At 39.5% G+C, this 24,709-nt stretch overlaps 1 protein-coding gene across 3 annotated transcripts in view; it reads left to right on the plus strand.

Moving 5' to 3' along the window:
• Nucleotides 1-24,709, plus strand: part of abcc9 (ATP-binding cassette, sub-family C (CFTR/MRP), member 9) — a 56,415-nt gene that overhangs the window by 7,595 nt on the left and 24,111 nt on the right. For 2 of the 3 annotated variants that reach the window (XM_066705320.1, XM_066705321.1), the window contains exons 9-29: nt 223-387; nt 1,559-1,714; nt 1,808-1,942; nt 2,415-2,577; nt 3,690-3,730; nt 4,384-4,526; nt 4,787-4,895; nt 7,377-7,484; nt 7,732-7,804; nt 8,061-8,166; nt 12,205-12,306; nt 13,158-13,242; nt 13,805-13,885; nt 15,377-15,514; nt 19,273-19,398; nt 19,607-19,706; nt 20,043-20,293; nt 20,550-20,689; nt 22,285-22,354; nt 22,614-22,771; nt 23,448-23,540. In XM_066705320.1, coding sequence (XP_066561417.1) covers nt 223-387; nt 1,559-1,714; nt 1,808-1,942; nt 2,415-2,577; nt 3,690-3,730; nt 4,384-4,526; nt 4,787-4,895; nt 7,377-7,484; nt 7,732-7,804; nt 8,061-8,166; nt 12,205-12,306; nt 13,158-13,242; nt 13,805-13,885; nt 15,377-15,514; nt 19,273-19,398; nt 19,607-19,706; nt 20,043-20,293; nt 20,550-20,689; nt 22,285-22,354; nt 22,614-22,771; nt 23,448-23,540 — 2,543 coding nt within the window. Of the gene's footprint in view, nt 1-222; nt 388-1,558; nt 1,715-1,807; nt 1,943-2,414; nt 2,578-3,689; nt 3,731-4,383; nt 4,527-4,786; nt 4,896-7,376; nt 7,485-7,731; nt 7,805-8,060; nt 8,167-10,172; nt 10,212-11,457; nt 11,497-12,204; nt 12,307-13,157; nt 13,243-13,804; nt 13,886-15,376; nt 15,515-19,272; nt 19,399-19,606; nt 19,707-20,042; nt 20,294-20,549; nt 20,690-22,284; nt 22,355-22,613; nt 22,772-23,447; nt 23,541-24,709 lie in introns of all 3 variants that reach the window. The other variant, XM_066705319.1, reaches the window with a different exon arrangement.

Raw genomic sequence — 24,709 nt, forward strand, 5'->3', positions numbered from 1 at the left:
GTCTCTCTGAAAATGCCTAGTTGCTGCACAGTTGTCTCACTTGCTACATTTCTTTTTATTTCTTGCTATTCCTGGAATATTTAGCATGCAGGGGAAAAACAAGATTGCTTTACTGGTATATGTGAGAATTCCTGTAACACATTTGCAAAATCTTCACAATAGAGCCCTTAAGTTAGGTCACTGTTTGTCTGTTCACATGCAGTCTGTGTTGCTCCCTTCCAGGGAAAAATCTCTGGGCTGTATTACCTGTCCTCAAACGAACTCCTCCAAAATGCCTATGTCCTGGCAGTCCTGCTGTTTCTTGCCCTGATCCTGCAGAGGACATTTCTACAGGCATCTTATTATGTCACCATAGAAACTGGCATCAACCTCCGGGGAGCATTACTGGTGAGTAGGGATTTGCATGTTTCCAGTCGCCGCAGATTTGGGATAGCTGTTTTTTTATTTTTTTATTTATCTGTGTATTTCTGTATGTCTGTATTTCTTTCTTTCATTCTTTCTGTCTTTTTGTATTTATACATTTATGTATGTATTTATTTATCTATTAATGTTTGGTTATTTCTTCATGGGTTTTTGATCAACCATAAGTTTTCAACAAGTTAAGTATTTGTTCTTCTTTCTATCAATTGCTCAATCACCCAATCAATCAATCAATCAACCAAGTATGCAAGTCTTCAGTGTGCTAAAATCAGGAAAATGACCCATCATAATGAATGATGAAATTGATCCTAACAAGCATTGTTTAAATCCTTGACACAGATTTAACTTTTCATTTTTCATTTTCAATATTTTAGTATTCTTTAGTGTACTTCCTCTCCACACACTTTTCGTCAGGAAGTCATCAACTTTTCTGCTCTCCGTTCATGGTGTTTAAGGCCAAACCAGTACAAAAAATTTGAAATGCACACTTCGTAGTGTCCCTGACTGTTCTGCTCAAGCTTCACACTGGAACAGAGAGGAATAAGTTTGGGACATTGCAGTGTGATGAAAACCAGGTGGCAGAACACGTCACTGTGTGAATGAGCAGACAGTCTGGCATCTGGAGTGTGTACGGACAATCCCTTGTGTAATACACTCTAAAATGGAAAAGATTACGGTACCATAACCGCTTGTGTGGCAAAAGGACATCACATTAAAAACAAGTTGGACCACTTATAGAGAATAATGTCACAACATCTGAGATATTGATTGATATTTACATGTTCTACGTAATAAGACTATTGATATTTTGATTGTGTTTGAAAAACAAACTATAACCTCATTGCTATCATCATCATCATATAGAAAAGTGAGGGGCTGTATTTCTGAATGAATCAAGAGGAAGTTGGGTATGACATACTTGACATACTTTAAGAACCAAATATTTAAACAGAGTTTCCATCTTGTGGGCTTGTGTTTTTGGCAAAGGAGGAGTTTTGGTAAAATAATAGGTAAAATAATATGCTGTACTTCCATTCCTGTCCCCCCCTCCTTTCTCCCCTCTCCCCTTCTCACCCATCTCCCCTCTCCCATCTCTCCTTTCTGCTCCCCCTCTCTCCACTACCCTGGCCTCCTGTAGGCCATGATCTACAACAAGATCCTGCGACTCTCCACCTCTAACATGTCCATGGGCGAGATGACCCTGGGCCAGATCAACAACCTTGTGGCCATCGAGACCAACCAGCTCATGTGGTTCTTGTTCCTGTGCCCAAACCTCTGGGCCATGCCTGTGCAGGTAAAAGGAATCTGGGGTGCTCGTACTGCAAACGACACCACATAGTGCCGTTGTCAATTTTTCATAGTATGACTGTGAATTTGTTCTCCTCAGATCATCATGGGGGTGATCCTACTGTATTACCTGCTGAACATCAGCGCTCTCATAGGTGCCTCAGTCATTGTGATTCTGGCCCCAATGCAGTACTTCATAGCCACCAAGCTCGCTGATGCCCAGAAGAGCACATTGGTGAGTTCGCCTTTGCGCCATTGCTGTTTATTTAATGACCAGGACCTTTCATAATTCAGTGATCAACATAAGAAGTCATACAGTGCAAAGACTATATTGTACAATATGCAAAGACAAACAAACAGAACAAGATACAACAGAATTATATAGATATGTATTTTACAGTTATTTGTAATCATCCCACTCTAATCCTTCAGGGTTTTGCTCTGTTTTAAACCATCTGAGATATTAGTTAGATAATTAAATCAATTACTTGCTTAACTGGTTCAATTTAGCCCACAGTTTGCAAAGTCTTTAGCCAGTGATGTTTTTTTAAAGAGCGCTACAAGACATGAAGAAGAGGGCTCTTAAGGACAGGGTGGTTGGCAGTTATTTAGATAAATACAGTAAAAAATAAAACTTAAGAGTTAAATACTGCCTGTGAACTTTCTCTTTTCCCTCCACATACTTATCCCTTGTGGATTCCCTTCAGGACTACTCCACGGACAGGCTGAAGAAAACCAGCGAGATCCTGAAGGGGATCAAGCTGTTGAAGCTGTACGCCTGGGAGAACATCTTCTGCGCCAGTGTAGAGGAGACTAGGAGGAAGGAGCTCACCAGCCTCAAAACCTTCGCACTCTACACCTCCTTGTCCAGTACGAGTATACAGGCACTGCAGTGAAAAACCCTTAATGTAAACGACTCATGATTCTGAATAAGCTATCCAGTCTTCACAAATGTTGTGAAGTTGGTAACACACACACAGACCATATCAGAACTTTGATCTACCTGGGAATCGCAAATGACACAATTGTACCCTGTGTCGCTTATTCATACATACTGCTTATTTATAAGTAGTAGAAGTTGGCTTCTGATAATAAACTGTGATACAGGCTTGTAATTTGTGAGTCATGTGTTGGGCAAAGTTTTGCTTTGGTTTAGGCCCAGCACAAGCTGACACAGTAAAAAGGTCAGCAAGTCACTTCGACACATGCTGTCCTTCTGAAAATTCTAAATTTAGAGTTAAAAAAGCAAGTAGCTGTAAATTCCCTCTAATTATGAGAGCAGACATTGACATTGACATTGGCAGATCCTCAGATGTACAGCAATAGAAATGCACACATTTAGCATGGCTCTACAGAAGGATGCCTGGATTTGAATACTGTATTATCATAAGTTATAGGCTTTATCATTTTTGTCTATTATCCTGGAATAATATTGTTTAGTAGTAGTTTCCTAGTCTCTAGAGAATTGGAATGCAGTCCAGTGCTGGAGCAACACAAATGAGAAAATAAACACAATCCTAAATAAATGTGTAGGGGAGCATCATAAATTGCTAAACAACTGTGGTTGTAAATTGAAAAATGTTTTAAAAAAATAATGAAAGGGAAGAAATGTGTCTACTTCTTGCAGCTTACTTTGAACTTTGAACTCGAATTCCTAGAATGCTGGTCACCTTGTGTATTAAATCCACAGTAAACAGAACAGTGTATCGAGCTGCAACCTTGAGTATGCGAACTTGCATGAAAAAGCTCTCCAAATAAGGTTAAAGGATTTGTGTGTGTTTGATTTAAAATATTTGACCTCCATTTAGTTTAGGGAGAAAATAAATAAATATGAAAGACAAGAAAGAAAAATGGTGTTTGGCAACCTTTCACAGTACCTTACCGAAACTGCTGTGCTAACTTCAGCTGGTTTCTTGGTAAACAGAGTTCTCCCTATACTCCCCCTTCCAACATAAATAACATTCCCTCTCTTTTATTTTCAGTTTTTATGAATACTGCCATCCCCATTGCAGCAGTGCTAGCGGTAAGTGCGTCTATTTTGTGACTCTTCAAACAGCTGATTTTTAAATATATAATCACGTGTTTATTTATAACTGCACATCTCCCTTTTCAGAGTTTTACACTGATTGCCATTTAGATGTTTCTGGATAACGGATAATGAAATATGTCCTAGTAAAACAAGCTGAAACTATATTCTTTTGATTAACAACAACTAAATAATGAGATTTTTTGATAAAGCCTAGACCACTGGTTTTCAAACCAGTCCTGGAGTACCCCCTACCCTGCTGGTTTTTGTTCCAACTGAGGCCTTAATTGCTTAATTGAATCCTTAATTGACCTAACAAAGCAATATACCATTCAATTAAGTAATAAAACCTAGGTTGAAACAAAAACCAGCTGGACAGGGGGTATTCCAGGACTGGTTTGAAAACCCCTGGCCTAGACCATATCCAAACTTTGCCCTACCAAGGGAATTGCAGAATACAAACTTATACCCAATAATGTTTTATTTACTGACAGAATTCACGTTTTAAACATAAACCAGGTGCAAGTTTGTAAATTGCGATTTGCCAGTAGATCAAAGTTTTGATTTGATTTGGTCTAGGCCTACATTTGTTTATTTATAAATGATTGTGCACATCATTATGCTGCTAAAAAAATGCCTTGCTCCCTCAGACATTCGTAGCCCATGCCAACCTTAGCGAAGCCCCACTGAGTGCCGCTACTGCCTTCGCCTCGCTGGCGCTGTTCCACATCCTGGTCACCCCGCTCTTCTTGCTGTCCACGGTGGTCAGGTTCGCAGTCAAGGCCTTGGTCAGGTAAGGCAGGAACAAGGGCCGGACACATCTAAGACCAGTTGGATGGCCTCCTCTTGGTTGTGTATACCTCTCATACGTCCTTGTGTTCTACACCAAAGGATGGGGTACTGGGCCATCGTAAGTTAGCTCTCAGTAAATATTAGTATACATTCAACCCTGTTTGTCTCTAGCTGCCTGAAGAAATTGTACAAGTTGTCATTTGTCCTTCGTGAATGGACTTCTCAGTCTCTTTCTCTCTCTCAACCTCTCTATATTTCCAGCGTGCAGAAACTGGGAGAGTTCCTCCAGAGTGACGAGATTGGTGATGACAGTTGGAGGAATGGGGAAATGCCGGTGCCATTGGAGTCATGTAAGAAGCACCCCGGAGCGGTACGTACAACACTCACCCTCAGCACTGTGGCTCTAAATGGGAGCCCTCACCACCATTGGCACAGAATGAATGTAATTTAACTGATTCCAAATAAGGGCTGACCCATAATTCTGGAAGTCATGTGATTCTTCTCTTTTTTTCAATTTTTGCGTTAAAAATTAAAAATAAATGCAGACAGCGAGAGAGCAGACTACACTCTTTCCAGCAGCTTTTCAATTTCCTAATGTTGATTTTCAGTATTTTTTTATTTATAGTGGTAGGAATGTTCTTGGAGCTGAGTTAAGACAATAAATCTACTAATTGCTGGCTTAAATTTGCAGAAACTCACATTCATTTTGATCCACAGGGAACAACTGATATATTTCAAGTGCGTATTATCAGGATGAAATTCCTGCCAAAATAAGTAATACTATGCTAAGCTAAATAAAAACAATCTTTTGCAAGAAAGTGCTGCATCTACACCACATCCTCTCTCGTATGTACTTTTAATCAGTGTTTTTATTCTCTGTCATGTTCTCATCCATCTTGTGCTAGAGCCAGAGAAATGTGTGTATTAACCCCAGTGGTGCAAGCAGATTTTGATACTTAATTATATTCCAGTTGCCAAACCCACTAAACCCCAGAAAAAACTAAAAGAAGGTCCATGTCAAGCAACACTAGTAACAGTAGCTAAATAAGCAAAAGCTTGAAATAAGTACTTCAGTACACTTGTGAAATACTTAAATCTTCACAAGAATAGCACATAACACTTGATTGAAGGCTTACAGTGATAAATCAATAAAGTATTTTTTAACTTTTTTAAATTCTTAACCCTTCATATAGGGCCCGATATTCAAACTTCACACAATTCCCTTGCAAAATGTGTGCCTGGCAAAATAAAATGTGATTTTCCAAAAAAAGAAAATATAGCATGTTTTTCATGTGCCTCACAAACCTGCCTGTGCCACTCCACAGTGAACTGTTATTCCCACTGTTTGAGCCAGCTTTGCAGAGTTATTGGGTGAATACACCGCACAAAAATTGTGTATATTCAGTTGAATTAGGGCTTTCATGCTAATTAAAGTTGCGCTGTGTGCATGTTTAATGTCAGCCCTGGAATACATTTGCTTCTCATGTTTCCAATTATCAAGTAATTACCATATGCTAATAGAGCCACAGCATTAAAGGAACAGGACTCTGCACATGGATGAATGAAGGCAGTGTGCTGGACAGAAGTGAGTGCCATGTTTCTGCACTTTTTTGTAATGATTTAAATGTTCTATTATCTGTACATTCATATATATATATATATATATATATATATATATATATATATATGGGAGAACAGCATTAGCAATTACATGTGTGCTTCCCAGCACATATATATGGGGGGGCTCACAATGCATATCTGGTATCAGTCCAGATTGTGCAGTGCGTTCAAGTCTGGATACATCCAGCATACCTCCTGGGTAATATAGTGTACACAATAGTGTTTATTTATGTATGTATTTATTTATTTCTATTTAATCAAAATAAGATTGTTAGGAATTTGTTCTGGTGTAGCACACATATAACCATATATAGAAACAGAGACAGTTTCACACTTCCCAATGTTGAGTGTGTTGGAATGGTGCTGTTAACACTGTCTTTTTCTAAGCCTCATTTTGCGTGTTGCAAACATGTTTTTTGCATTGCGCAGAACTATGAACATGCATACAATTAATTGGTGTACGCCGCAGAATGGATCGTGCCACACAAAACAGGGTTTTTGAATATGGCAAATAATGTGCATTTTTGCGTGATAGCCATTTGCAACATGCATACCCCTCCTTGCAATACGCAAACCCTAGGAATATCGGGCCCATGTTTTAGCAGTTTACTTGCTCCCCTGATTAACCTTGTGTCACATGTTTACAGTACTTTAATAACAGTTGGGGTCATTTATTTCAGGAATGCTATTGGAGTAAATTAAGTAATTGTCCCCTAAAATATGTCCTGCAAAAATAATGTGCTTAATTTGCAGTATTGTGTATCTCTCTAATATTTAGGAGTGTGTTTAAGATTTGGTTCCCCAAAAAATATCTCTTAATCACTGTTCTTATATACTGGGAAGGATTATTATACAGTTTAGAATATTAAACATTCAAATTGCTGTGCCTTCCATTGAGATAAGTATACATGAATATATATGAGAGCATCCAGTCTGTTCACATTTGTTGTTACCAGACCTGTGGGAAAGGTTTTTAACTGTCCTGTGGGTTAACCTTTGAACTTTATGGTTTAAATTCAAGCAGATGTATTGTGTGTAATTTATTTATTTATCTATCTCCTTCTCCGGAGTTGAGTACACAGGGGTAGACGGCCTGAGGCGGATCATCCATTTCGTCAAAGCCACAGAGTTCATCCAGGGATCTGTTCTCAGGCTCCACTCTTGTAAACAGTGGGGTCAGAGGGGCTTGGGGAAACCCTAACACTCTCACATGCTCTCTGACATACTGCAGACCAAGGCTATAAACAGGAAGCAGCCCCTGAGATATCAGCTGGAGGGATACGAGCAGCCGGTGCGAAGACAACTGCGGCCCATGGAGACCGAAGACATCGCAGTCAAGGTCAGAGGGCAAGCAAGACAAGCAGCCCAGCAGCTGCAATTCTCAGGCTCCGTGACTCGACTCGGGAGGCTCATATATATCATTATTAATATTCACTGTTATATTTTACTAGAGATGCCTGCTTCCAAGTTCCATTAAGAATTCTCTATGAATGAATTTGGAGAGACTTAGAACTTCAAGTAGTGATGAACTGAGATTCTTATAAACTGGTTTGACACTTTTTTTTTTTTTTTTTTTTAACCTCCAGGTGACTAATGGGTACTTCACTTGGGGAAGCAACTTGTCAACATTATCGGATGTTAACATCCGAATTCCCACAGGTAATGTGCCTCCTGAATAGAACGCGCATGGAGTAGATATTCCAAAACCCTCAAAGAGATTACTATCCCCTGAGAAACAATTAAGTATCATCGCTTAAAGATTGTTCCTATGTCCCATTTTGTGGCTGTGGATCTTTTAAGAGGGATAGCTATCAGTACAAAGCTGTCTGTATGTCTCAGGGTCCCAGTAATGCCAGTTAAGGTGCCCTCACGCACTCCTATTCTGATGCCTGTTGTGCTGGCTATCTCCCCCCAGGGCAGCTCATTATGATTGTGGGGCAAGTGGGCTGTGGAAAGTCCTCCCTCCTGCTGGCCATGCTTGGGGAGATGCAGACGATCAAAGGAAAAGTTTTCTGGAGCAAGTAAGTGAACTTGAGGGATGTAAGTGCTAAAAACCCATCCCATTCCAGAGCCTTCTGTTTTCTTAAAGATCCCCAAACTTCTGTTCTGTATATGATCGATATGGGCATATATGGGCAGAGCCACATTAATTTGCTTTCTGACTACATCAAGCACAAGAAACATTTTCCTCTTCCACACAAACGCACACACATACAACACTACCTCCTCCCAGCCAGTGTGAAGGTTGTTTGTTCTTCATGAAGGCCAAGGGTGGATGTTTAAGGCTGGTTGTGGACACTCCTTCCTCATGCCCATTCTTTTGATTGACAGGAGGGCAAGTGTGTGGGTTAAATGGGAACATGAGTCCTCAAAATAGCATGTGCTGGTGACGTGATGATACTCTTTCGATTTATTTGTTATTTTTTATTTTGAGATCTGCAGGGCTGATCAAAGCTATTACTGGAAGACTAAATCCCATCTCTTCATGGACTGAGAGAACTGATAGTCTTTAACCCTCTCATTTCTGTTTTATGTGTGTTTAACCTTTTTAGTTTGAATTCTCCAGCTGAAACTGTCTGTTTTGGTGTGCTTCACAGCTGTCTCAGAGATGGCTCTGAATGTGGGCATGTTTTATCTATTCTCATTGTTGCTCCAGTTTTTTCTCAGAGGGGTCATTGGTCCTCTATTTAAAAACAAGCTGTCCATGTGCTTCTGCTAAAACAAAACGAATGTTTGCTAGTGAAGGCAAACATACAGCATTTAAGGCCCATTGCCAATTTTATTCTTTTACAGGCACCACCTGCTTCCATATCATGTTGGTTGCCCTTTGCTCTTGGATCTTATTTTCATTCTCATCTTTAACAATCACCTGTGATTTTTCAGGCCTGGAGAAGTGTTGTTTTTCTATTATTTCACATCAATTCATTTCAGTTAATATCACGTATAGTAGATTTAGTCAATGGCTGAGATGTTGAGTGTCTGTCTGATTACTGTCTTTAACAAATCAGAAAATAATAATAATAATAATAATAATAATAATAATAATAATAGTAATAAGCATTTAAATGTAGGTGTGTGTTCTGTGATGTGATCAAGTTTAAAATAAATATTCCATAATTTCCACACCAGTAGATTGTTGACTCATGTAGCCGGAGTGCATTTCCATACATTTATCTTTGCATTGTGGATAAATGGAAGCTCTTTCTTTGTGAATGCCAAGCTGATTTGTTCTTATTTTGATAATATGCACATATTGTTTTCTTTATGATGCACGTAAGCCACTTGGAGTCATTGCTTTTTGTTGTACTCTACAGTGCATTACAATGTTACATATTATAAGTCTCCAATAGAGACACAAGATACAAGTCCTACATGGAAACTATTGAATTTAGCATTTGTCAGCATTAACAGAAAAGCACCACAGCACTGCCTTTCTGCTTCCAGGCTGTTTAATTTGATCTCAGAGTGGTATTTCCAATTACACCCTAAAGAAAGGATACCTATCATTGGATTGTATCCTCAGTCAGACACTGCTGTTGTCGCACATACTGCTTTGTGTATTGCTCCTTATCATGGCTTACGTGAAGGATCTCTAATTATGTTTAAGTTGCACTTGAATTGCCCTGCTATGTGTATTTTTTACACAGCAAATACAGGGAATAATCAAGGTTGAATAATCACTTGTGCAAGGCTTTATACTGCCAATGGCACATACAGTTTCCTATTTGTGGTATTTACAGCTGTCCTTTAAACAGAGGTAGTGGTGAATGAATTATGAAAATATTCAGAACGTGGATACACATATTTTATCATCGCTGGACTTAATGACTTGATTTTCTTGTCCTGGCAAATTTATTTCCCCAATTATATTGATGCTGATGGAACCTCTGAAGTATAGCTGTTGCTGGGTAATTGCAATGCACCTAAACGTCATTAGGGAAAGTGAAGCAAAGATTCACTTGATGCACTTTATACTAAAACCAGTCAATGTGTGTTCTGTTTCTTGTTTCGCCTGCGGTTGAATCAGACTGCCTGAGTGTGAGATGCTCCACGAGGGGAATCTAAGGTATTTTCTCATGGAAATGTTTTGTTTTTGCTTCATTTTAAAGACTGTGACTGTTGGTGACAGTTTTGGTTGTTACTCTTCTAATAAAGCTAATTCAACCAAATAAGGAATCATAATTTTGCCTCAAACTAGTCTTAAAGCATATAACAAAGCTGTAGTGAATGAGCTGATGAAAATATTCCCTCCTGGCACAACAGCATACACAAGTTCAATGATTGGAATAAACGTATGAGAGATAATTGCTCATTGCTCCATTTCTAGTCCAGCAATGAGTGGTGTCGAGATTTCGTGTTGTGTTGTTAGTGGCTGTTTTCAATCCAGATTCCATCTGTCTAAACAACGTTAGATGTGACTTAAATACAGGACAAAGATTGCTGCGTATGGAATTCAAATGTGTGTTCTGTAGCTTCTGTGAGCACAGACTTTGGCTTTTAAATTATGACGCAAAGAAGGAAGAAAACCACTTAGTGTGTCTGGAAATTTGCGTCATTCACAGATTTTTCTCCTTTTGCCAATACATTTCACCTTTATTATTGGGATTTCCAGAAGAGTCTCTTCACACGGTGGCTTTATGCCATGAGACCTGCTAAACGTGAAGAAAGAGCTAACCAATAATACATTTATATTTTCAAGTAGCTTAAATTCTGGATTGCTTTTCTAAGTAACAGTTTAATGATCATTTACTGTAAGCAAATATGGTTTTGTGCCTTTACAGTTTTGAAAACAGATACACTTAAGAAAAATAGCAATCCTTAACTTATTTGCTTGAGCTAATTTGAAATAAACAGTTATATGAACAAGAGTACCTTACATTTATGGAAATGTGTTTATTTATATAGCCTAACCATCACAGAACTGAACATCATTGTGTTTTAAGATAATTCAAATAATTTTCGGAATAAATAAAATGTTTCTGTGCCTTTGTGGGGTGTTTTTTTCCCATTCATTTATCTGAGGTGCCGATCTCGGTTAATCAAACACCTATTTTTTTTTCATATCCACAAGAGGTAGACTTGGGGAAATGAATACAGACAGATTGTATTCAAAATTTCAGGTTGACTTTTACAAGGCAAATGAAATGCCACAATTCTGATGAGGGTGTAGAGTTGATTTTAATAACAAAACTTGAAATGAGAAAACCACAGGTCCTTCTTTGTGCCAGAGGGTTGTTCAGGTTTCTGATGAAGTGTATGACAAGTTTCTCTGCGGTGTAGAAACTGTCTAATTGTCTTCACATGACTTGCAGCATACATGAGACAGAGCCGTCTTTCGAAGCCATCCGGAGGTACATTCTAATCTTTATCTTCAGAAGTAAAGCTGAGCCTATTCTTAGAGCCCAGCCCCAGCTCCCTCCAGTATTCGCTCTCCTGTCATGTTTGTGGTAGCTAGCCCTGTATTTTGGAGTGTCTAAGCACACGTGCTGGGAGTCAGTTCTACTTTTATTCAGTCTATTTATTCTTTTTTTATGGATTCAATTTAGATTGAGGCTTTTCAGTAGACAAGCAATATTTGAGGTCTTGTCATGCAGTAAAATTCCTAAATGTACTTGCTTTCAATACAATTGTTCTCACTTTTTTAGTATAGTAGGTTCTCAGTTAGGATAGTAGAAAGCAAGGCTGAGCGATATGTTCTTTGTTGCTTCCTCTTTTCTTATAATTGCACGACATATGATTGATCCAAATCCAAAAAGGTGTTAGCGAAGTTGATAGAAACCCCATCAGTTGTACGTTCCATTTCTTTGGACTAAGACCTTCTTAGGACTATAAGTAGATATTTGGCTCCCAGCATGCTGTTGTTAATGTCAAATGCAGCCCATGATTAACATGTTTGGTATCTTACCATTACCCTCTCTAAATGTGGCATTCCCTTTTTTAACTGGTCACATCTCATCTTGGTTTGCCGTCTTCCTCAGATTAATTTTTATCGCTCTTTCAGTCCTTCTCCTTCATTATTTTTTCTTCATCCATTTTTATTTTCTCTTCTATAACAACAGTAAAAACAGGAACTCGGTGGCATACGCGGCCCAGAAGTCCTGGCTGCTTAATGCCACAGTGGAAGAGAACATCACATTTGGGAGCCCCTTCACCAAACAGAGGTAATTTGACTACTTAATTACTGTAAATCAATTATGTTAGGTTATCTTCTCTACATTTATTGTTGCACAGTACATCTGAAAATAACTATATCTGAGCTGCTGTGGGTCTGTTTAAAGATGGCTAACCTATTTATTTTATTGCATATAAATTGCCAGGTTGAGACAATACTGTTTTTAAATGAAGGACAGTTTGACTCACTTGGACTAACAGGCTTTAGATGGCAAGTCAATTTATCATTTTGAGATCTTCAATTGCATTTCAAGATATCTTTAAATATTTATGGATATCTGTTATAATATATCTGAAATGATTTCAAGATATATGTAAATAATTTTGAGATATCTAGAAGTTAATTCCTGTTCATTTTGAGATATATGTAAATCATTTCAAGACATCTGCAAATAACTTCCTGTTCATTTAGATATATCTGTAAATCATTTCAATATATCTGCCAATGACTTCCTATATGTTGGCTGAAATGATCACTTCCTGTTCACTCGTTCATTAATTTGTATGTAACAGAATGAGTAAACAGGAAGTGTGATAATGTAAGCCAACATACAGGAAGTCATTTGCAGATATCTTGAAACATTAACTCTTGTGTTAAACTGCATTTAGTGTGGTTGCGTGACCACTAGTGAATATGTACGTGTAACTGTAAGCAGACATTTTACATTGTTTCTACAGTGATCAAGAATTTTCTATGCTCTTATCACGTGACACTGAACTTTACCACTGCTAATGTGTGAGTGCCTGTAATGTATATTACCATGAAGATACAGCTGGTTTGAAGGAACAGAAAACATAATTCATTGTGTGCAAGAGACAGTGATGTATCTTCTTGTTTCAGGTATAAGGCAGTTATAGATGCCTGCTCCCTACAGCCTGACATTGACCTGCTGCCGTTTGGGGACCAGACTGAAATTGGGGAGAGGGTAGGAGACACAGACAGATTTCACTGCACTGCTGCTAGTGATAACATTGATTTTTGCTTTGGCCTTTGACCCTGATCTTAGACCATCTTCTAGGGACTTTAACTTATTCAGCAGTTTCCCCTGTCAAATAAAAAAGCAGCATTTTAAAAGAAAAAAACATCTTAGAAGGTAGATAAAGGGAACCAATTTTGCATTTCAATTGATCTTCATCAGGGCAGCCAAGAATCACAACTTACAGGCAACCATTTCCTGCTCATGTGCAACAACAAGTTTAAGCCCCCACTTTCAGACAAAGCCCTGAACCAAGATTCGTCCTCATCTTTTTAGAAAAGCACCTTAAGGGTGTTATGTCTTGAGTGCTCTGGGAGGTCAAGGCACTTTTGGCTTTGGCTTTTGAAAAGTACTCAAAAAACATTCTTGTTTGTCCTTGAGAAGATCCAGCTGAAGGTGACTTAACACATGCTAAGGTCTTGTTTGAAAATGAATCCGATTAAGAGGCTTGCGCAATTCCTCAGATGTTCCATGTTTAATACTGTCGATCGTTCAACAATGTCTCTCATAGGGGATCAATCTGAGTGGGGGACAGAGGCAGCGAATCTGTGTGGCTCGTGCTCTCTACCAGAACACCAATATTGTCTTTCTGGTGAGTGGCACACCCATGTCTCACAGCAGTGGACAGTAAGATGAAGAATCAAAGCTATGTGACCAGCACAGTCCATTTGACAGATTTTAAATCAGAGGAGGCAATAAATAAATAAATGCCATTATTATTTGATGCACATCTGCTTACTATTGGAAAGTGAATTTAAATATGTGATGCAGATCTACAGATAGTAGACTGTTACAATGAAATTGTCAGGAGACAAATATGCCAAATTTCACCAAAAAGCTTAAAATCAAGTTAAAGCAAGCTATACTCTACACAGAGATAATCACTCACTAATTAGGTTCACTGTGTCCTGAACTGATCTTGAGGTATTTCTAAAGTAAATCAATCCACAACAGATCATTAATTTGAATCCACTTTGGGACTTAATCTGCAGAAAGGCTAGTGATCTGATGTCAACATTTGCAGCTTAGACACTGGATAGTCTGCTTAGCACTAATTTAGTACATTTACACAATTTGTGACTGTTTGCCAAGAGGGAAGTCAACTATTAGGTCTTAGACCCACAGAGTCATATGGGAGATTTTTGTTTTTTTCGCTTGTGTCTGGTGGTTTATTTGTCTACTGTACTTCCTATTAACGTTGACTTGTACTTCATTTAAACATTTTTCTTAAAAAGTACTCTGGCAATTATTTTGCAAAGGGCACTAAAGCAAATAAAGATTGATTGATTGATTTATCGTATCAACTAATAGCTATAATGTTTCTGTTGGAGTAGAGTCACAATCTCACTGGAAAGTTTGCTAAGGCAGTCTGAGTGGCTTCACATTGCGTGGGAATACAGGGGCTTCAGTAAAACAGGTGGGATAGATCACAGGACATGGCCAAGGCTGCTGGGCCTCCTCTTTGGCCTGTTGTAATGAAAGCCAGTCACATGAAAGCTGTATTTCAGAGAGGACATTTATTTAAAGTACTTTTCATTTTATTTGGTAACTTTGACACAAGGGAATTTGTTTCTGCTCTAGATAACTTCTTGTGGTTTTAGATGTTACATTGATACTAGGGCTACTTCGATTAATCGCTTAATCAGTTCTATTAATCAACTAATGAATTGATCGACGATCAATATTTTCTCAATTTAATCAAGCACATTTTTATTTCCTTCATTATAATGACTGGCGATTACGGTTAACACTAGAAGCGGCCAATTAATCTACTGATTAATCAACTAATGGCCATTGATTAACCGATCATTTTTTTAAATCAACTGATAGCCCTAATTTTTATAAAGAATATGTATTCAAACTTATTTATTATTCTTAGTTATTAGTTAGCAATTTACATTTTACTTATTCAGTATTTAATTTGCAGTGTTCAATCTTTTTTTCACTTTTAAATAGCTTGTATTCTTATATCAAAGCATGTTAGCATAGGTTCTCTAGGCATCTACACATCAAATCTGTCTCAATTGGTATGCTAGAATTATAGCTGTTAATCGATTATTTCTCTCTTGGTCTGTGGCCACAGGACGACCCATTCTCAGCCCTGGACATCCACTTGAGTGACCACCTTATGCAGGAGGGAATACTGAAGTTCCTTCAGGACGACAAGAGGACTGTGGTATTGGTGACACACAAGCTGCAGTACCTCATTCATGCAGACTGGGTGAGAGACTGCCCATGTAGTAAACACTAGTGGACCAGATGCATGACATATCTTTAGTGAATTCTCCCTGTAGTTTTCCCTTACGAGTTCCTTGAACATAAGGGTGTTGCTCAAAGTACATTAATGTATTGACATCACTAGCCAAGTGGACAAATTCTGACTTGTGTAATACATACGTTATTTAACCCTTTAATGCTATTGAGCTACACACGAAAGAGTTAATTCTCACCATTCATGTATACATGACTGTGCTGTGTTTGCCTGGAGCACCCTATCATGTTATGTAAACCGAATGTTTTGGATCCTTTATTGAAGCACGGGGCTTGATGACATTCTCAAATCAGTTGCAGCCAGACATCTCATAATAAAATACATTTAGAAATATTAAAACTACATTTCCCCCAACCTTTTTGGAAAATAAAGATTTAAAAAGGGATAAAAGGGAGGCTTATTCTTAGTTTGCTTCTTCCAGGAATGTTCTTAGACCGTGCAGTGACAGAAGAACAGAGATAAATACAGGAGGTTATATAGTGTGTCTGTGAATAAATGCAAAGTCTGCTATCAGGTCTTGTTTTGGAAGCAGTCTAACTCCAGCGATGAATGTGGGAAACAGTCAAGGCGAGCTGGCTGGGCCTAGGATTTCAAGTTTAGAAGTTCCAGGCTGACTGACAGGCCAATGGCTCCTCTGCTGAGAGTGCTTTTGGCCGACACTCCCTCATATAATCCTTATCTGTAAACAGCACCTCATATGCCCAAAATCTGCTCTGACAAATTACTGCTGACGTGACAGTCCAGGGTCCTGACAGTTGAAAAAACACAGAAACTGCACGTCTGCTCCAGGTGTTAGGGTTTCCCAGGGAAGATGCACTGGAGACTTAAATCTTTGCTGTTTAGAGATCAGTGTAGTAAACTAAATCAGTTCCATCACATGAGCCCTGCTGTACAGCTTCAGACACGGGAATGAAAATATGATGACAGGAATATCACAATACTTTTTTATGTTGAATTTTGTCCTAGGTGCATCTGTTTGTGCTTTAGAGAAATGCATAGCTTAATGTGCATGAGAAGAATATGTAATGTTATTTAATTTCCAGGCATACAATGCGTTGGATACTATGGAATCAGTTTATATACACTCACCTAAAGGATTATTTGGAACACCTGTTCAATTTCTCATTAATGCAATTATCTAACCAACCAATCACATGGCAGTTGCTTCAATGCATTTAGGGGTGTGGTCCTGGTCAAGACAATCTCCTGAACTCCAAACTGAATGTCTGAATGGGAAAGAAAGGTGATTTAAGCAATTTTGAGCGTGGCATGGTTGTTGGTGCCAGACGGGCCGGTCTGAGTATTTCACAATCTGCTCAATTACTGGGATTTTCACGCACAACCATTTCTAGGGTTTACAAAGAATGGTGTGAAAAGGGAAAAACATCCAGTATGCGGCAGTCCTGTGGGCGAAAATGCCTTGTTGATGCTAGAGGTCAGAGGAGAATGGGCCGACTGATTCAAGCTGATAGAAGAGCAACTTTGACTGAAATAAGCACTCGTTACAACCGAGGTATGCAGCAAAGCATTTGTGAAGCCACAACACGTACAACCTTGAGGCGGATGGGCTACAACGGCAGAAGACCCCACCGGGTACCACTCATGTCCACTACAAATAGGAAAAAGAGGCTACAATTTGCACAAGCTCACCAAAATTGGACAGTTGAAGACTGGAAAAATGTTGCCTGGTCTGATGAGTCTCGATTTCTGTTGAGACATTCAGATGGTAGAGTCAGAATTTGGCGTAAACAGAATGAGAACATGGATCCATCATGCCTTGTTACCACTGTGCAGGCTGGTGGTGGTGGTGTAATGGTGTGGGGGATGTTTTCTTGGCACACTTTAGGCCCCTTAGTGCCAATTGGGCATCGTTTAAATGCCACGGCCTACCTGAGCATTGTTTCTGACCATGTCCATCCCTTTATGACCACCATGTACCCATCCTCTGATGGCTACTTCCAGCAGGATAATGCACCATGTCACAAAGGTCGAATCATTTCAAATTGGTTTCTTGAACATGACAATGAGTTCACTGTACTAAACTGGCCCCCACAGTCACCAGATCTCAACCCAATAGAGCATCTTTGGGATGTGGTGGAACGGGAGCTTCGTGCCCTGGATGTGCATCCCACAAATTTCCATCAACTGCAAGATGCTATCCTATCAATATGGGCCAACATTTCTAAAGAATGCTTTCAGCACCTTGTTGAATCAATGCCACGTAGAATTAAGGCAGTTCTGAAGGCGAAAGGGGGTCAAATACAGTTTTAGGCAGGTGTGAAAAAATGCTGTAAATTTAGAATGCTTTCAAAAATAGACATGCTCATAGATTATATTTATGAATTAACTAAATGCAAAGTGAGTGAACAGAAGAAAAATCAAAATCAAATCCATATTTTGTGTGACCACCCTTTGCCTTCAAAACAGCATCAATTCTTCTATGTACACTGACACGTACACAGAACTCTGCAGGTAGGTTGTCCCAAACATCTTGGAGGACTAACCACAGTTCTTCTGTGGATTTAGGTAGCCTCAGTAGGATAAGTATTTGACTGTACTTCTCAGCATTAAGGAGACCATTCATTCAGACCAAATCCCCAACTCCATTTGCAGAAATGCAGCCCCAAACTTGCAAGGAACCTCCACCATGCTTCACTGTTACCTGCAGACAATCATTCATGTACTGCTCTCCAGCCCTTCGGCGAACAAACTGCCTTCTGCTACAGCCAAATATTTCAAACTTTGACTCATCAGTCCAGAGCACCTGCTGCCATTTTTCTGCACCCCAGTTCCTTTGTTTTCATGCATAGTTGAGTCGCTTGGCCTTGTTGCCACGTCGGAGATATGGCTTTTTGGCCGCAAGTCTTCCATGAAGGCCACTTCTGACCTGACTTCTCCGGACAGTAGATGGGTGTACCAGGGTCCCACTGTTTTCTGCCAATTCTGAGCTGATGGCAGTGCTGGACATCTTCTGATTGCAAAGGAAAGTAAGCATGATGTGTCTTTCATCTGCTACAGTAAGTGTCCTTGGCAGACCACTGCGTCTGCGGTCCTCAACGTTGCCCGTTTCTTTGTGCTTCTTCAAAAGAGCTTCAAGACAGCACATCTGGAAACCCCTGTCTGCCTTGAAATTTCTGCCTGGGAGTGACCTTGCTGATGCAGTAGAACTACCTTGTGTCTTATTGCTGTGCTCAGTCTTGCCATGGTGTATGACTTTTGACAGTAAACTTCAGCAACCTCACCTTGTAAGCTGAGTTTGGCTGTTCCTCACCCAGTTTTATTCCTCCTACACAACTGTTTCTGTTTCAGTTAATGATTGTGTTTCAACCTACCTATTGAATTGATGATTATTAGCACCTATTTGGTATAATTGTATAATCATGCACGATTTTGTGCAAGTGTACCTAGAAGAATTGAAGGCAAAAGGTGGTCACACCAAATATGGATTTGATTTAGATTTTTCTTCTGTTCACTCACTTTCCATTTAGTTAATTGATAAATATAATCTATTAATATAATTTATTTTTGAAAGCATTCTTACTTTACAGCATTTTTTTACACCTGCCTAAAACTTATGCACAGTACTATATATATATGCGTTCCACTGCTGTACTGCATGCGATGTGGGAAGCTGTTCTTTATTACATAACGGTTGTTTCCGGCTCTTTTTGCTGTCCGCTGATGTCCGTCTGATTTGTGTGTCTCAGATCATTGCTATGAAGGATGGCACAGTGCTCAGGGAAGGGACGCTGAAGGATATCCAGAACAATGATGTCGAGCTGTACGAACACTGGAAGTCTCTAATGAACCGGCAGGACCAAGAACTAGAGAAGGTTATTTCCACACACGATACAATGCCCTTAGGCAATGTATTGTCGCTCACTGAGAACTGTAGTGATTTTTATACAGCTCTTTTGATGTAAGCTCTCACCACAACTAGAAAATAAGCTGTTCAATACCTTCAAATAGTTTGAAAATAGTTGTTTTTATTATTAATTTATTAAACTGTGAATCCTGATATCCCTATGTGATTTCTTTAAGGACACTGAATCTGATAGCCTAACAGCCATTGAAAGAAAAAATCTGAGAAGAGCCCTGTATTCCAGAGAAGCCAAGTCCCAGATTGATGATGAAGATGAAGGTACATAGACAGTCACTGTAGGAGAGGAATTGCCACTGGCTCCTTAAGCTTGCTATAGTAACTATCATTGGGGGCCTGCAGCCATTCCAAATATGGATTTATCATATTTTTTCAGCCTGTAGAAACATAAATTAGAGCCATATAAACCAGCTACAAACTGGTAAATATAAGTAATCTTTGACCTGGGAAAAGAAACAACTGTGGCTCATGATATCCTTTGACTATTACAAATAGAGTGGGAATAGATTATGGGCTTTTAGTTAGTTAGTTTAGTACATTCTGTAAAATGATTCATGTGGCTGTCCATTGTGTCACCTGTGACCCCTCCCGCCACAGAAGAGGAGGAGGAAGAAGACGACGAAGACACCCAGTCAACCATCACCAGCCGCCGGTCTAAGATCCCCTGGAAGGTATGCTGGAAGTACCTGACCTCGGGTGGTTTTGTTCTGCTCTTCATGATGATCTTCTCCAAGCTCCTGAAGCACTCTGTCATCGTGGCCATTGACTACTGGCTGGCCTCCTGGACCTCCAACCTGACCACCACAAACTTTACAAAAGGTAGTGAGGCCACCAAGTCAGAGAGCAAGGCAAGTGTCGAGCAGTTTCCTTTAAGTTTTTTGTATACTTGTATATATTTGTTTTGTATTTATATTTATGTGAGGCGTATGATGAACATCTGAACATCAGGCCCTCAGTACTAAGCATTACTTGTGTGAAAAACATCCCAATATCATTCTTGGGGGTTGGGGGCGGGGGCGTCAAGTTCAGGCCTTCCTTTCCAGTACATAATGAAGAAAGAGCTTTTCAGGGCAATGTATGCTATGTGTTGTCTGTTGCTTCTAGGTTGTGGTGTTCAGTATTTTGTGCAGTGCAGGGATTGCCCTCTGTCTCATCACCTCCCTGACAGTTGAGTGGATGGGCCTATCAGCTGCCACCAACCTTCACCACAACCTCCTCAACAAGATCATCCTTGCCCCCATCAGGTACTTATCACTGAGCAAGCCTGCTGACCAGACAGGTTAACTTGGCTTTGGGCTGTATGGCTAAAGATGTAAAGGTGAAGGCTAAAGGTGAAGCATCCCTCTAGATCAGGGGTGGGCAAACTTTTTGGCTAAGGGGCCACAATGGGTCTTGAAAAATGGTTGGTGGGCCACAGACATTTTTCAAGTAACACTATTTCAAGTAACGATATATATTTTACCATAATATATTCATAAGTGCATCTAAGTTCAAATGTACAATCATGTTCCTTTATTACCTGTGACTGACTGCTGTCATTCAAATAGCCCACTATTACAATCAATATAATTTTTTTTTTAAGTTTGAGCATTGTTTTTAAATAATTCAATAGGTTTTTCAATAAAGATAAACAGTCTGAACAATAGCACATTTCAAAGCACATTCAATAGATTACCATTAACAGGCTTTATGAAACAAACCCATTGAGTGTGACTCTCCATACTTCCATATCACCACTAGTGCACTTTCTGCATCAGACACATACTAACAGTGCAATGTGGGAATATACATATATAAAACAAATTTTTACAACAATCCTTGAGAAGCCCTGACAACCTGACTAGCCTTGCCCATGTAAACAAGTCTGTGTCAACAGTGAAGCTTATCAGCCTGCTTTGCAAGTTTATCAAAGTCAGGTAGCATTTTTTCTGTTATTCATCAAATATTCTTCAATTAATCGAGTGTTTGGATATATTATAGTTCATCACGGAGAAGTTTTGCTCACACACATAAAGTCGAGCCAAACAGACCCAGCAACTTCTGAGCCAGCTGTCGTGTCTAATTTAATGAGTGGCTGTATCAAACTTATCTCTCAGTGTAGTGTTGCACTGGAGATCGATAAGCTCAAGCTTCATTTTAGGTGGCGCTTTCTCATAGTTGTATAAGTAAGGGTGTGACACAAGCTCCAGTGAGTCCTCAATCTTAAGAAAGTCAGAGAATTGCCTTGAAAACTCTCCATGTCGCTTAGAATAGCACTGTATTTCACTGTGCATTGTGGCGACACACTCAAAACTGCCCGAGTTGGAAAGTTAATAAATGTCATGTCACTAACCTGCTTGGTGAATAGCACAACCTTAGCTCTGAATGCTTTTACATAGCTGTACAGCTCGTGCACAAATACATCTTTCTCTGTAGCTTCACATTTAAATGTCCCAGAACATCCACTTCAAATGCAAAGTCACAAAAACTATTGCAGGGTTGCGAGCATGCACTGAGAGCTACAAAAAACATGCCTGGTTTCATGCTCTACACTGACACCTACAGAATTGTGTGTGTATTTCAGGATAGTTCGCTACTCCTGCATAACAAACTCATAGTATGCGAGTGATTTTATTATTTGGATGAATGCCCATGGGCCAGATCAAACTCTGGCTGTCCGGATCCGGCCCGCAGGCTGTAGTTTGCCCACCTCTGCTCTAGATGATCTTCTTTCACAAAATCTTGATTACTAGTCTCTAGGTCCCTAGCTATGAATCCTTGCAGAAAGATCAATTCCATATTGTGGAACAGCTTAGCATTTCAACTTGCTTTTGTTACCTTATGTCTCTCTCACTTTTAGATTTTTTGATGTCACGCCCCTTGGACAAATCCTAAACCGTTTCTCAGCAGACACGAACATTATTGATCAGGTATGAATGACAAACCAGACAGACTTTTTAATCTGGGAGACCTTCTTCTATTCTGTACTTTAGAGGGATAGTGGAGGTTCAGTTCTCTTTAAACTCCCATACACTGTCTTCTCTTTCCGTGGTACAGCTTGGACCCTTGACTTATTTTTTCCTCTAGACCTTCAAGAAGATGATAAATTGAGTTGTACAGTACAGGTATTGCAGGGGTTAAATGTGTGACTGACTGCATTGCTGCTCTTGTCTTGTCGCTCTTTCACAGCACATCCCCACAACTCTGGAGTCTCTGACACGCTCCACGCTGCTCTGCCTCAGTGCCATCGGGGTCATCTCCTTTGTCACCCACACCTTCCTTATCGCCATGGTGCCCCTCACCGTTGCCTTCTACTTTATTCAGAAGTACTTCCGGGTCGCCTCCAAGTGAGAGCCAACTTCTGGGTCCTTTGGTGTAGTGGTGTACAACAGTGGTCATAGGCTATTTGATCTTCATGCCAAAGAGATTTTCTCTGATGGTGAAGCTATGGATTTAACTAAAGCATTACATTATGCAGAATAATGACCCTTGAGGACAATTGTTGTGCTTCAGATTTGCATTTGATATTGTTTGTTTATATTTAGCTGCATTCAGTTCACTGGGAAAGTTTACTTAAGTTCACCGAGAAATCTAACTCTAAACCCTGCCCCTAACTGTAATCCTAAATTTGATTATCATGTACAAATTATGGCAACTACTCTATATTACTCAGCAATAACCCAAATGTCCCTAATTCATACCCAATTCCATCCTTCAATCTTGTGCAGACCAGTTATGTAAAGGTTTGCTTTTAACCCTAACCGTAATTTAATAATTGTGTAGATACTGGAAATGATTGTCATAAACCACCTAAATATAATGTGCATTGTCCTTTTTTCTGAATTTGAATGGTTACTCCTTAGCTTCCACTGTGTTTCTTTGATATTATTCAGCTAGTGTATATCTCATACTTGTTCTTGAAGTTTTACCAGTGTATCCCTAGAATGAGACCCCAGTAAGGCAGCTCTCGACCTGCCAGTGCTATCTGTAACCCACCAGCTCTTCCCATGTTTCTCTTCTCAGAGACCTTCAGGACCTGGATGATTCCACCCAGCTGCCGTTACTGTGCCACTTCTCAGAGACAGCCGAGGGTCTGACCACCATCCGGGCATTCAGGTTTGTAATGTTTCTTGACCCTTTGATCCAAACAAAATTCTTTCTCCTGATGTGTTTCTAGAATGCTTTTCTCACACAGCCAACCTGTCAACCAGTAAAGTTATCCTCATCCCTCACCTGCTAATAAAACAATGGCATGAGTTGATAATATCCTCCCATCACTGTTGTTCCCTCTGATAAATGTTTTAACTTCACAATGCTGAGGTGTCCTGTCCTGTCCTGGAGAGCGATGATGATCTAACAATGTCTTTAAAGGGGAACTCCACCGAATTTCCATAGTTTCCGAGGTTATTCTATAAGTAGAAACATATTCTGTGGAGTGAGTTTATCATGTCCAGCTCTATGTACCAGAAATCACAGATCAAGATATAGGCCATGATGTGCGAACTGCACCTGGGCATTCTCCAAAGGGGAAACACAGCCCTTTGTTTTGATCTGGCTGCTGGTAGAAGCAGAAGACTGAAGAAAAGTAACTACATTTTTGAATCTATGGCGGTGAGAACAAACTGGTATTCAGTCAAAATATGTAGTTACTGCGTGTCGTCATGGCCTTTTTCTCGATCTCTGATGTCTGGTACATAGAATGATCTGGACATGATAAGCACACTCCACAGAATATGTTTCTATTTATAGAATAACCTGAGAAAATATGGAATTTCAGTGGAATTCCCCTTTAAGGACAGTTTACACATGTTTTTCAGAATACAAAACAATGTGAAGAAAAAAATGGGACATTTATCTCATTGAGGCTCATTCACATAACTTTTCTTGGCTTTGTCCATTACCACATAGCAGCATGCTCAGTCCACCCTGAAAACCGTTTGCTTTTGTAGGATCTTAAAATCGTCTAGTTAGGGTTTAAACAGTGATGTAATCCTACCTTGTAATCTGCAATATAACATCTTCCATATGTCAAAGCTCTCTCGCTCACTTTAGTGTCACAATTCATCTGCTTCTTGGAAGCAGTTATCCATTATATTCCTCTTATATCTACCTTGGACCATGCAGTTGAAGAATGTTCACATAAACAAATTGACTTCACAAAGTCGTTATCCTAGATGTTTGTTCAAACAAACCCAACCGCAGGACACTCTAACCTACAGCTCTATGCAGAGGCTAAAGGTGATAGCCTTCTCACTGTGGACTTTACTGTGTTACCTTTTATGGAT

This window comes from Amia ocellicauda, chromosome 5, assembly GCF_036373705.1.
Source record: "Amia ocellicauda isolate fAmiCal2 chromosome 5, fAmiCal2.hap1, whole genome shotgun sequence".
Taxonomy (NCBI): Eukaryota; Metazoa; Chordata; class Actinopteri; order Amiiformes; family Amiidae; genus Amia; species Amia ocellicauda.